This window comes from Microcebus murinus, chromosome 3 (assembly GCF_040939455.1).
Source record: "Microcebus murinus isolate Inina chromosome 3, M.murinus_Inina_mat1.0, whole genome shotgun sequence".
In the NCBI taxonomy this organism is placed as follows: Eukaryota; Metazoa; Chordata; class Mammalia; order Primates; family Cheirogaleidae; genus Microcebus; species Microcebus murinus.
In genome coordinates this window covers 21,214,620-21,228,477 of record NC_134106.1, presented here as the reverse complement: position 1 = coordinate 21,228,477, position 13,858 = coordinate 21,214,620, and the positions used below count along the sequence as shown (strand labels likewise).

General features: G+C 53.8%; 1 protein-coding gene across 1 annotated transcript in view; it reads left to right on the top strand.

Moving 5' to 3' along the window:
- The window catches only part of CIB4 (calcium and integrin binding family member 4), a 53,417-nt gene extending 41,141 nt beyond the window's left edge, over positions 1-12,276 (top strand). Inside the window, exons 5-7 of the mRNA XM_012788184.3 lie at positions 9,880-9,989; positions 10,716-10,804; positions 12,082-12,276. Coding sequence (XP_012643638.1) covers positions 9,880-9,989; positions 10,716-10,804; positions 12,082-12,112 — 230 coding nt within the window. The 3' untranslated portion in view covers positions 12,113-12,276. The remainder of the gene's footprint in view (positions 1-9,879; positions 9,990-10,715; positions 10,805-12,081) is intronic.
- The last annotated feature ends 1,582 nt before the right edge of the window (positions 12,277-13,858 follow it).

Below are 13,858 nucleotides of genomic sequence, written 5' to 3'. Positions count from 1 at the left end.
GCAATCTTGGACAAATCATTTCACTTTTCCAGGACTCCATTTTTCTCATCTTTAAACTGAGGGGGTTGAGAGAGATAATCTCTGAGTCCTTTGACATTTTTTGGACTCTGAGTCTGTCTAGGGCAGTCCTCAGTCTCTGCTAAAGTTCTGCCCTTTGCCAGGCAGATGTCTTCTGAGCACAGCTGTGGTGCACAGAATGCTCAAATGGAATCAAAGAGAAAGAGAGAAATCTTGAGAAGCCTTCAAACAGACTGTGTTCGAGGCTTTAGTACATCATGGTGACTCTTTCCCCCAAAGGACTTGCATGTTGACACTTGCACCTTTCGGCATCTCACCTGCTGGGCCCTCCGAGGTCTCCACACGGTGGATACCATCTATTTCCACCTCCCCCAGGTGGACTTGGATAGAATGAGTAGAGGAGTGTTAAGCCAGATAGGCCTATGAGGGCTCAGTTTTCCCATCTGTAAAAAGGACTTAGTAATGTCATTGTGTCCTGTATCCTCAGGTTTGGCAGCCAGTTGGCACACATGAAATCACAGATATCCCTCCTGAGAACGGCTGAGGAAGCTTCTCTCGTATTGGTGCTCCTGCAGATAGCAACTGCAGACTCAAAACTAAATATAAAATCAACTAGCTTATGCGTGTGTAGCTACCAAAGCAAATAGATTCCACAGAGCTTTGACACTTGGGAGAAGGAAATGGTACTGGATGGGTTCTGTCCCACCACCTTTTTTTCTTTAAACATTTTAGCCAAAGGTGGGCTTCAGTGAGTGGTTCATGCAGGCTGATGGAAACCCTGAACTCTTTCAGACTTGAAGAGACAGAGAGTTCGAGGTACCCACAGCCCCTGCAAAGTGAGGGGAGAGTCCATGAAAGAAGGAACACAGACAGGGAGTCCAAATTCTGTGCATTAATTATGCCCGAATCTTTCTGACCCCTAGACCACAAACACAAGGGCAGCTCAGCTAAGGATAAAAGCACCGAATTGAGATTGGAGCTGCTGCCATATCTTAACAAGGCCCATGAGTGACAGGATTTCATTTTGAGTCCCACCAATTGCCTGATAAAACCAAAACTTCAGCACTCTCTGAAGGAATCCAGAGTCTCCACAACAAAACGTTTATAATGTTCAAGAGGCTATCCAAAATTACTCAATCTACAATTAAAAAAATTGATGCGTTATCAAGAATGGAGGCTGAGTGACATGACCCAGATGTTGGAATTAGCTAAGGATTTTTAAATAGCTATTATTACTATATTAAGCAAGATTCTCCAGAGAAACAGAATAGGATGTGTGTGCGTGTGTGTGTGTGTGTGTGTGTGTGTTTATGTACAGAGAGAGAGATTTTTTATAGGAATTGGCTTATGTGATTGTGGAAGTGGAAAGTCCCATGACCTGCTGTCTGCAAGCTGAAGAACCAAGGAAGCTGTGATGTAATTCAGCCTCAAGGCCTGAGAATCAGCAACACTGATGTCTGAGGACAGGAGAAGATGGATGTCCCAGCTCAGAGATGACAATTCACCTTCCTCCACCTTTCTGTTCATTGGGCCCTCAACAGAGTAGACACTGGTGAGGTTGAAATTCTTTACTCAGTCTATTGATGCAGATGCTGACCTCTTCCAGAAAAACTCTCACAGATACACCCAGAAATAATGAGTTACCAGCTATCTGGGCATCTCTTAGCATAGTCAAGTTGACACATAGCATAAACCATCATAATAACCATGCCCAGCAATGTGGGGAAAAAAGTGCTCATTTCAAAAAGAGGGAAAATCTCAGCAGTGAAGTAGAAACTATAAGAAAGAATCAGGCCAGGCGTGGTGGCTCGTACCTGTAATCCTAGCACTTTGGGAGGCCGAGGTGGGAGGATTGCTCAAGGTCAGGAGTTCAAGACCAGCCTGAGCAAGAGTGAGACACCATCTCTACTAAAAATAGAAAGAAATCAGCTGGACAACTAAAAATATATAGAAAAAACTAGCCAGGCATGGTGGCACATGCCTATAGTCCCAGCTACTCAGGAGGCTGAGGCAGAAAGATTGCTTGAGCCCAGGAATTTGAGGTTGCTATGAGCTAGGCTGATGCCACAGCACTCTGGCCCAGGCAATAGAGCAAGACTCTGTCAAAAAAAAAAAAAAAAAGAAGAAAGGAAGGAAGGAAGGAAGGAAGGAAGGAAGGAAGGAAGGAAGGAAGGAAGGAAGGAAGGATTAAATAGAAAATATAGAACTGAAAAATAAAGTATCTGAAATAAAAATTCACTGGATGGGTTTAACAGGAGAATTAAGATAACAGAAGAAAGAGTTGGAAAACTTGAAGATAGACCAATAGAAATAATCTAATCTTAAGAACAGAGAAAAATACTGAGAGAAAAGAACGCCAGAGCCTCAGGGACATGTAGGACAACAAAAAAGTCTAACATATATTTGTTGGAGTCTCAAAAGGAGAAGAGAGAATGAATGGGACAGAAAAGATTTTTCAAGAACTAATGACCCCAAATGTTCTAAATTTGATGTAACACAAATTTATAGCAGCTCCGAGCAGGATAAGTGCAAATGCAATTATATCGCCAAATCCTGTTGGCTTTGTAGGCCCCACCTGTCCACACTGCTCTTCCTTTTTCTGTACCCCAAGTATTTCTGGGAGTCCCCAATGCATCCAAGGAGTTCAAGTCCACTAGCCACCACTCCTCTCTGCCAGGCTCCCGCCACAGGTGGCAGCTGTGCTGGCTCAAGCCCCTGGCAGTGCTCTTCAGGCTGTGGCAGCTCCTCTGGGGAGATGCTGGCCCAGGGTCCGTGCTCATGTCAGCCAAGAGCCTGCAGGTTACAAGTCACAGAAACTTACCTACATAAAAGCAACTGATGAGGAACAGCAGTATATTCGCTTTCCATGGCGTGTGTAATAAATTGTGACAAACCTAGAGGCTGCAGACGACACACATTTATAAGCTCAGAGTTTCTGTGAGCTAGGAGTCCAGGCATAGCTTAGTTGAGTCTTCCTCTGAGGGTGTCACAGAGCTACGATCAAGGGTCTGGCCAGGCTGCCTTTGCCTCTGGAGAGCGCTTGACTGGGGAGAATCTACCCACAAGCTCACTGGGCCGTTGGCAGAATTCACTTTGTAGTGTCGACAGAGCTTAGGCTCTGGCCTCTTGCTGGATCTCAGCTAGAGGCTGCCCTCGGCCCCTTGCCACAAGGGCCTCCCCCTTGCTTCCTCAGGGACAGCCAGGGAGAGAGTCTCTTGAGTCACCCTGTTGTGAAGAGTCTTATATGACAATGTGATCATAGAAGTGACACCCCATCACTTTGGCAAAATCTGCAGGTTGGAAGGAAGTCACAATTCTCACCTGCACTAGAGGAGGTGGGGATTACACGAAAGCATGAACCCCGAGAAATGTGGATTGTGGGAGTGGGGCCCTAGAGTGTGTCCCCCACAAGCAGCATGATGCCCACAGAGCAAAGGGGACCTCCGAGGGCCTGGGTGCAGCTGAGAAGGGTCAGGGAGAGAGGCAGCTACTTGCTGCTTCCCACGGCACCTCCTTCATCTCTACTTCTCCCTCTGAACCTTCTTCTGCACACCCGACTCCTATGCCTCTGTGCCCATGGGCCAAAGACGACTGCCCAGCCCCCCATATGGCCTGCAGGCTTCACTAGGACCAGCCACAAGCACTTCCCTCTCTCCCTTCCATTTTCTCAGGAGATGCTGGTGGCCCAGCCGAGCCAATGATCTAGCTGCCCCTGGGCTGGGCGACCAGCCTTCCCAGTGAACTACAGCCGAAAAAGAAGCAGAGCGGCAGAAACAAGCACGGCTCCAGGGGCCTGCCACTTGGGGGGAGGGGGACACGCCTCAGTGATGGGAGAGCGTAGGCTGGGCGCATGTCCCAAAAGATGTCTGCCTCAGCTGTCTTTCCATGGTTTCCTGAACTAAACAAACAAAAACACCCGAGCCCTTCAGGAGCTGGGAGTGCAGCAGGTTCTCTTTGGACTGCAAGGCACGGTAGCCAAATCGTGCTCAGCTCCGAGATGGGGAGAACACCCGTGGTCCCGAGAGACCAGACTGAGAGCCTGGGGGCAGGTCGAGGACCGGACACCACAATGCCCCCCTCAATGTCTTTGTGTCTTACCCCACCTGCTCTTTCCAGGCCCCCTCGAACGTACGGTCTCCTTCCTCCTAGAGCCCAAGCACAAAAACGAGAAGCTCGCAGCCCTCGTGCAAATCACCTGTGCAAATAGATGCCCAGGGGCTCATAACCTCCCAGCCTTCATCAGACAGACTCAGACAGATCCAAATTCTCTTTGGTCCCCGAGGATTTGTTACTGACAGAGCTGTCGGCGGGATTAGAGGTGGGACGAGTGAATCCCGAGGCTGGTGCCTGGCAGGTGGCAGCTGCGTACTAAGTCAAGATGGGCGTGGTCTGCAGCGAAGGGAGAAGAAGAGGAATTTTAAAAAGGGAGAGGAGACAGAGCAGGAAAAAAGAAGATGGTCGTGGTGACAGTCATGGCGGTGATTCTTAGCAAAAATCCGAAGACCTAACTCAACGCCCTGACCCCATGTCACTCTAAGTGCAGCTCACGGACCAGCAGTGACCGCACCGCCAGGAAGCTTATTACTATAGCAACGCAGAAGCTCGGGCCCCACCCCACACCCAGCAAATCGAAATCTGCACGTAAACAAGACCCCAGCAGATTCCTCTGCACCTTGTTTAAGAAGCACTGCGCTAACCCTCCTGCTCTCGAGCTCGGCCGCACACTGGAACCACCTGGGAGCTTTAAAACAAAACAAAACAAAAAAAACAGACGCTTGGGCCCCAGCTCCAAAGACTTGATGTAATGTATGTCCCAGTTGTTGGGCTTTTTCAAAGCTCCCTTGGTGATTTTAGCGTGCAGTGGAGTTTGAGAGCTATTGCGCTAGCCTCCTACATCCGTGAGGATTGCAGCCAGTTATGTGGAACGGCATCCACGGGGAAGGAAAAGAAAAGAAAGGAAGGTCTGGAGTCAGGCAGTGCAGAGCTGAGGCGGTAACTCCAGGACATAACCAAGGGCCCAGGCTCCTTCAAGCTTCCTGACCTGCTAACGGTAGGGGACCATTGTCCTCATGGTCACAAAATGTTTCCGTGCCCACAGGCATCTCATCTTCATTCTAGGAAGAATAAAGGGGGACAGGAGAAGGGATAAGAACAAAGTGTACATCCAACATCCACAGGCAGAGTCCACTTTGCCTTCACAAGCTCTCTTGGAAGCCCCACCCAGCAGCTTCGGTTTATATTTAGTTGGCCGAAAGTATGTCACATGGCCATGCATAGCTGCAAGGGACACTGAAATGCTGTGTGTTTTAAGCTGGACATGGTGTTGTTCTGAAAAAGGTCTGCCATCCTGCTAGTAAGAAGACACGGAGAATGACTATTGGTCAAAAGTCTGGAAGGGCTGGATGCATCTCCCTGGTACTTACGTGCCGGGCTCCAGTTTCTGCCTTGAGCGACACTCCAGCCTCCAATTGATCAGTCCCCCTCTCTGTACTGCAGGGGGATTTTCTGCTGTCAGAGACCACCCTGCCAGCCATGCTTGCCTGCTCCCATCAGCACAGCCCCCACCACATCTGAGTCACCGCAGGCACGTGCCACAGGGTCAACGGCAGGTCTTCCCACACCTGCCCAGGACCTGACCGGCCACAAGGGGTGCTGGTGGCTGGGGAGAGGCCAGGGAGGAAGCCTCGTTTCTCCTGGGAGTCACAGTGGAAGCGTATTCCCCCTTACTCGACCAAACGGTTGATTTCTGTGAAAGCACTGTGTCAACTGCAAGGAGTAAGAACAACAGAGAAACATCAGGATGATGATGGTAAAAGTCTTCTGGGGAGACCTGAAGGCTGAGCCCCAAGTTCACTAGCTCTCTGAGGCCCCCCACCCATTGTTGGGAAACAGCAGGAGGAAGGCTCCCGGCTGTCCTGAGTGGCCCGAGGCTGTAGGTCCTGAGGCTGCCCAGGCCACGTGGGCTGGCCAGCGCCCCCACGCCCAGCCCCTGGCCCTCCCCGAGGCTGTTCTGACCCCAAAGGAAGGGAACTGCCCGGGACTACATTTTACTGTAGCAAATTGTTCTGCTTCCAGATGGCTTGGGCCCAAAGCCATGTCATTTGCCGCAGTCTCTGCACACGGGAGTTGGGCCAGCAGGATGCCTGGGGACACTGCAGGGTGTCCAGGAGATGCTGTAGAACTCCCCACCAGCAGTGCGGTGTCACTGCAGCTGCCCACCGCCTGCAGACCTCGATGGCGGTCCCTCTGCCCAGTTCACCTGCTCTGAGCCATTTCCCATGGTGGGCGGCAGAGCTGGGCAGGGGGACCCTCCACACACGTCTTGGGCCTCGGTCTCCAGCCCTGGGGCTGATAAACATTCACCAGGGGGAGGCACTGCTGACGGAGTGAGGGGGGCACTTGTACCTTCCACACCCACCCCTGCCTTGGTGAATAGAGACAAGTCTTGGCTCTTCCACTGAAGGACCCTGTGACATCAGCAGACCCTGGGCCTCGGTTTCCCTAAGAGCCCAATATAGCTCCGGCTCCCATTCTTCAAGGTGGGCTTATACAGTCTCTATGGTTTGCACTTTCAGTATTTAGCAATTGACAGGTGATGTTGAATTGAGCCTCTATTATATTTGATAAGTGTCTTTTATATTAAGCATCTTCTATATTCCAAACCCCATTTCAGATGACATCCATGTGTCTTCCTATTTAATCTTCACAGAAACTCTGTGGAGGTACTGCTATTACTCCCATTTTACGGATGAGGAAACTGAGGCTCAGAGTATGAATTAGGATTATATTTGGTAGTCAATGACAGCAAACCCCAAGTAACAATGACTTAAGCAAGATAGCCCCCAAGATGGCTAAAAGCTATGTATCTATTTCTCTAACATGTAGAATTCTAGGGGTAGTTGTGCACAGTGGTTCTAAAGCTGTCAGTATTAGGGACCTAAATTCCTCCTCTTTTGCCATTCTATCCTCCATTCCCAAGTTTACCTCATTGTCCCAGAGGACTACACCTTCTCTTTAAAGACAGTCCCAGAAGGTTCCTGTGCCTCTTCTGCTTATATCTCATTGGCCAGAACTTAGTCACATGTCCAAATCTAGCAGCAAGGGAGGCTGGGAAATGTAGTATTTGTTTTGGATGATCCTCTGCCTGCTAAAAGTTGGCATTTTGTTGCAATAAAGGCAGTTATGGGTGGTTAAGAACACAGACCTCCCATTGAGTCAGACTGCCTGGTTTGGTCCTGTTTCTGACATGCGACCTTGGGTAGTTCATTCATTCATTTATTCAGCAACTACTCATTGGGCATCTACTCTGTCCCAGGCACTGTTCTAGGAGCTAGGTTTACAGCAGTGAAACAAAAAGACAAAAATGCCTGCCCCTGTGGAATTTATATTCTGGTGGAGGGAAACCAACGAGCCAAATAAGGAAGATTGTGTTAGGGAGTATTTGGTGCTGGGAACAAAGCAGGGAAGGGGCAGGAAGTGCAGTTTTACACAGGCGTTGGGTGGTGCCCAGGGATCTCTGGGTGAGAGTGCTCCAGGGCGGAGGGACCTCCGTGCAAAGGCCCCGAGGCAGGGGTGCACCTGGCTTGCTGGCACACTAGCAAGGAGGCAGCGTGAGGGCAGGCAGACTCGGGGACAGGACTCTGGCTCTGCTCTGGGTGAGATGGGGGCGGTGAGAAGTGGGTGATGAGGAGGAAAGGATGATCAGCCAATCCCCGCTGCCGAGTTGGGAATAACTGAAGGGGCAGAGAGGGAGCAGGGGACTCAGCAGGAGGCTGCCAGGACACGCAGAGACAGGTGATGGTGGCCGGACCGGGTGGAGGTGGCGCAGTGGGAGTGATCAGAGTCCCACGCGCTGTCTTCTGAAGGCGAGTGGGAGGAGTTGCTGGCATGTCGCCTGTGGGGTACGAGGGAGAGGCAAGGGTGACGCCTGTCAGCCTGAGCGACTGGAGGGTGGAGCTGCCCGTTTACTGAGAAGGGGACAGGGGTGAGTGAAGCAGGCTCGGGGCAGGGGCCAGGGAGGGAGCATGGGGAGTCCGGGTTGGGAAGTGTGGAATCCAAGGACCTAATAGACTCCGGGTGGAGAGCGCAGGAAGGCAGGCACACAAGCCTGGAGCTAGGGAGGAGTCCAAGCTGGACGTGTAAATTTGGGATGGGCCAACACATGGGATGATATTAAAAGGCAAGAAGTAGGAATGAGACTAAGGAGGTAAGTATGGCTATTTAATCTCTGCATGCCTCAGTTTCTCCATCTGTGCTGTGAGGATTAAATGCAGTGAAATATAAAGCACTTAGACCATTGCCTGGCAATGCTCGTGGTGGTGGTTGCTAGAACTTGGCAAGGCTACTGCATCACTACCTGGCCAGCGAGTGGCTCAGGTGCTCCAGGGAGGCTGCCGAGAACACTGTGCATGGCCTCACCCCGGCATTCAAGGCCCTTCGTAGCTCTGCCCACATTCTGGACTTAGCCCCCAGCTTTTCTCCCTCCCAGACTCTCTCCCATCCTCTGCCCCCTCACACTGGATGGACCACGCCTGATGAACATCCCCATGTGGTTCCTTCTCTGCCTCTGTCCCTGGTGACCCGGCATCCTCTCCAACTGCCATCTCCATGGGCCCGCGCCCTTCAGAGGACTGTTGAGAAGAGACGTGGTGGCACTGGAGGGACGAAGGATGCCCTCCCAAGTGGCTTTGTGGGAAACAGGCTCACGTGGACCCCGGTTGTCCAGTGTTCAGGGGGCTGATGTGGTGACCGTACTTTCTTCCCCACAATAGAGGACCCAAGGTCTGACGAGGGCCAGGGCACTCCCCAGGTGGCAGGACAGTAGGTGGAACCTGGGTGTTGTCCTGGAGATCAGGGGCACCGGGGCTGTGGCCACAGGTTGAAGAGTCGAGCAGTCTGCACACACAGGAGCCAGCAGGACACACAGGAGTCTGAGAAGCTGCAGTGCCACCCCTGCCACCCAGCCCAGTGTCCCTGTGGTTCCAGCAGCACCGTGGGCTATTTGGGGGGGGGAAGATGTGTGGAAACCCCCATGGTCTGGGGGCTCCCTGTCCCCCCCTGCCTCACCTTTCTGATGGTCATGGCTTGTCTGGGATTTCTGGTTCCCACATCAAGAAGGAGGCTGCACAGAGGTACAGAAAATATTGCCTCTTGTCCCCTGACCCTTTGAGGACACAGCCAGAGTCCTTGTGGCCAGAGCCCCTGTGGACAGGTGGACCACTGTCCCCGCTTCACTGCAGAGCTGAGGGCTACTGCGCCAGCACAGGAGCAGGGACTGGTGCCGGGGCTCTGGCGCTGAATCTGAGCCGCCTTGCTCCTCCGCGCTGCCCGGCTCTCAGCCTCCAGGAGGTGTCCCGGCTTCCAAGTCTTGGGTCTCAAGGGGGAGGTTTCCACAGCGCAGTGGTGACGAGGGGCTTGGAGGTCAGCCCAGCCGGGCTTGAATTCCTGCCCTGCACTCCCTGGCAGTGTGGACAGGCCATATAACCCCTCTGTGCCTCAGTTTCCTTTTGGTAAAATAAGACAAATAAAAGGTTGATTGGAATTTAAAATGATTTAAAACAGGTAAAGCTCTCGGGACGGCCCTGAGCATGCAGTAGGTGCTCACTCAGTGCCTATTGTGGTTATTATTTAGCACACGTTTGTCTGTAGTCTGCCCTGCTACTGCAGTGCCCACGCCTTAGGCCTGCCCAGGTCTCCCAGAGTCCCAGGTTCTAGACCTGCCTGGGACAGCTGGGCTCCGCGGGGCCTCCTAGAAGCTGATGGGTGTCTGTGGAGTCCTGGCTGCTGCCCTCTGAGAGTCCTCAAGGCCACGTCCTGTTCAGCCCCCAACTCCTCTGACACAGGCCTGCCTCCTCTTTGCAGATTTTAATGAGAACGGCTTCATCGACGAGGAGGACCTGCAGAGGATAGCCCTGCGCCTGCTCAACACTGACGACGTGTCTGAGGACCTGCTGATGGACCTCACGAAACACGTGTGTACCAAGGGCAAGGGGGCCGGTTGTCACCCAAAGCCCCGAGATGTCAGGCACCCTCTGGAAGAGACCTGGGGCCGCGCCTGAGGCAGACGCGTCTCGGCCAGTGGTTCGCATGTTCTGTGGGGGCTGCCTGGAGTCAGGCAGCTCGAAGTGCCCTGAGGAACGGACACCCAGCTGGAGGCAACTGCCCCTCAATTTCTGTCCCTCCTCTAAGACCCTTCCAGGGTCCCCACAGCAGTGTGCCCGGCCCACCTGCTCCAAAGGGCCTCCTACCATTAGGGTGGTCGCCACAGGCTGGGGAGCCAACAGCAGCAGGACAACAGATGGACATGTCACACACCCCCTCCCCACACTGCCCAGCGCAGCACAATGCCCAGGCGTCCTAGGGTGACAAGATGTGAGAGCAGCCCCACAAACCCAAGACAGGGCATGCATCTTTGTTTTCAAACCATGACAATGCTCAAATGTCCCTGCTCTGGGTGGGAACTAGGAGGAAGATAAAAGCATGAGCACTGCTGTCACTCTGCCTCCCTGCCCTTGTCACCTGGCCCTTGCAGTGCAGAGCCCCTGCCTGCGCTGAGAACCTGCTTCCCAAGGGTCAGAGGGCCTGGCCCTGGCGTCTGGCGGCCACGTGGCCTGTGGCCTCTCTCCCTCCCTCCTCCTGTGTCCCCATGTCACTGCCTGACACCAGGTTCCACTCAGCCCCTTCTGTGCCCTGACCAGGTCCTGAGTGAGTCGGATCTGGACAATGACAACATGCTGTCCTTCTCAGAGTTTGAACACGCGATGGCCAAGTCTCCAGATTTCATGAAGTAAGGAGTTCTGAGGGGGGAGGGGCTGCCCAGAATAGTAGGGGGTAGGAAGGGTCCCCCAGTCTCCCCTCGGCTGAGGGGGCATCTCAGTCTTCTCAAGGAGATTGTGAATTGCCAGGGCACTTGGCAGATTTTTCTAGAACCAGCAAAACTGGGGCTTCTAGAAATACCATGGGGTAGTAAAAGGCAGAGGGGAGGACCGGATTTCAGGCTTTCCAATGACAGGAGGGGTCCGGCCTCAGGAGCATGCCCTGCGACAGTCAGCACAGCTGCATGCCCCCCTGGCCACTGCCGGTCCTGCTCCCCTCCCCCACCGCCCCAGCGGTCCCTGGGAGTTGGGGGTTTGTGTGGGGAGTGAAGGTGCTGGCGGTAGAGAAGAAAAGAAACGTGACAAGAGAAGCACCCAGTTCTACATCTTGGAGCAGGAAAGGGCCCTAATGGTCATCTGTGGCCCAGGTGCCCTTGAGATGATCGGCCATCTCCATATCTCCTGGGCCTGCAGAACAGCGTGTTCTGGATCTTTCCAGTTACGGGAGACGCACTCCCCCTGGAGGCAGCCCCCACCAAGGCCTTCATCACCTGTGCTGGTGTCTGTGGACGTGAGGCCTACTCCTCGGTCCCATTCTGCCCCTCGGCCTCATGGTCTAGGTGGTGGCAAGGACGTGTGCCTACCCGAGATGTTTTAGCAAACAAACCCCAACAGGACGGAGAGCTAGACCTCAGCGAGCACCAGAGCAGGGGGCAAGACAGCTCGGTCCCTCTCTGTGCCAGCGTCCCTGCCTCTGCCCTCGGCCCCCCATGCTCAGCTTACCCCGCACACCAGCAGTCCCCAAACGCGGCCTCCCTACGGCGGGCAGGTTTTTATCTCCTTGGGTTTGAATGGCGTTCAGTGGCTTCTAAGTGGTGTCTGACTCCGCACCCCCAGAGAGAACCTGACTGGGGCCGCGCCCTCTCCCAGCCACCTGGATGAGCGCGGCCTCCACGCCAGCATGCTTGCCAGGGGGCCGGGGCTTGGCTGCACCCTCCTTAGAGACCCCAACCAGAGGAGATTCCTCTTCTCCCGTGACAGCTCACCGAGTAATGGAAACTAGGATCCTGCGCACCCCGTTTCTCTCTGAATCGCTTCCCGCTGTCCCCTGATTACAGCACAGCAAGGTTCCGAGACCCTTTGCATTCTGGTGATGCTAAAAGGAGCTTTAGAGAGAGGGACGTGAGATTTGGGCCAGGAAGGGCCTGAGAACTGCAGGCTCAGCGGCTCACAGAATTCTCTCCTTCAGCTCCTTTCGGATCCACTTCTGGGGCTGCTGACGTGGCAGCCAGCACAGCGAGCACCAGATCCCGCAGCCTCGAGGGGGCCCGAGGGAATCCACCCCTCCAGGCACTGGGGGTTTTGCTTTGAAGTATGACTTTGTCCCAGCCCCATCCCCCACCTCTTGAATATTGTTTATTAAATAAAACACAAGAAAAGCCGTAGCCCGTCAGTTCATCACTGTTTAAATGCAGGATCGCATACAAGTACTTTGTATCAAGAACTGCTCATTCCAGGGCTTAGGTTTGCAGTGACCGCAACCAAGCTGGACGGCAGTCTTTCCGAGGGCAGGGTTCACATCTCAGCCCATGTCATAGCAGAGGACCAGGCCAAATGGGATGACGTTCACTAGGAAAATGCAAGTCCTTCCCTCCCATGCCCAGAACCCCGGCCCTCATCCTGCAGGCAGATCCGCACAGGCTGTGCACATAGCGGTCATTCCAGCCGGGGTCTGGGTCCCCAGCCTGTTCCCAAGGGAGAAGACATCTTGGCCCCCATGGCACCCCCAAGCCCTTGAGATGGGACAGCATGTGACCAGAGATCAGGGTTTATTTGCTTTGCTATTCGGCCAAGCTCTGGAATGAATTTGGCCACCAGAGACCCCTTGGGGCCCAACTAATCCAGGATTTTAAGACACAGAAGAGCCCCTCCAATAGAGCCATTGGATGCCCACCTGATGGGCACATGGGTTCTCTTATCTATGCTGTCCTGGGGGAGGGGTCCAGAAGCTGCCACAGAGCCAGGACTGTTTCAGCCTCAGTTATACTTGAACCCTGCTGTGGTCCCCTTACCCTCAGGGCCTGACTCACCCATTCAGGGGCAATAAGGTTCCCGTTGCTTAATGGGGTCCCCTTGATCAAATCCAGGAGGTGCTGGAATGTCCTGTGGTGTGGGTACACACCTGGCCTCAGGTCCTCAACCTAGAGCCCGTCTACCAAGGAGCTGCCAGCCACATGCTGCCCTTGCCCCAGCAGGCAGGAGCCTCGTGGAGGTGGGGAGCAGCAGACACTCCAGACCCCCCAAGGCCACCCCAGGCATGTGGCCTAGGCACCCACTCCCAGCGCTCACTCTGGTCGGAGTAGCTTAGTCCTCGGCCATTTCCTCCCATCCCCTTTCAGAATCAGCGTCAGGGTAGACGCCAGCTCTACCTGTCCAAGCCAGTCTGAGCAGAACGCAGGAGTGGCCGCTTCCCATAGCTTCTCCCAGGCACCCACCCTCCACGGGGTCCTTGTGATCCCAAGGGCTACATCATCCCTGCCCCTCCGTCTCCACATGGGCCATGGCAGGGTGTGTCGCGCAAAGACCAGGGAGTCAGCAAGACCTGCATTCTAATTCTTGCTATGTCACCTCCCAGCTGTGTGAGCTTGGGCAACTTCTCACCTTCTCTGAGCCTCAGTGTCTCTATCAGTAAAATGGGACAACAGAACCTCCTTGACAAGTTCCTGGGTGGACTGATGCAAGGCAGGCTCTGATGGGCATTCCTTTCCATCTCACTCCCTGCACAATTGTTCTGGGGCCACCTGTCCCTTGTTCTCGGACGTGGGTGATCGGGCTTCCTCGCTTACACCAGTGGAAGCAGGTGGGAACTCTCTACCTGAGTGACCTGCCACTAAGGCTTGGGAACTCCCCAGTTCCACCTGTCCCACCTTGGGGGAGAAGGTGGGTGGACCCGCCAGGTAGCTGGACTCTGCTTTTCCTCGGCTCGAGTCCCTTGGGCTGAGCTTCCTACAGGCCCTTAAGACACA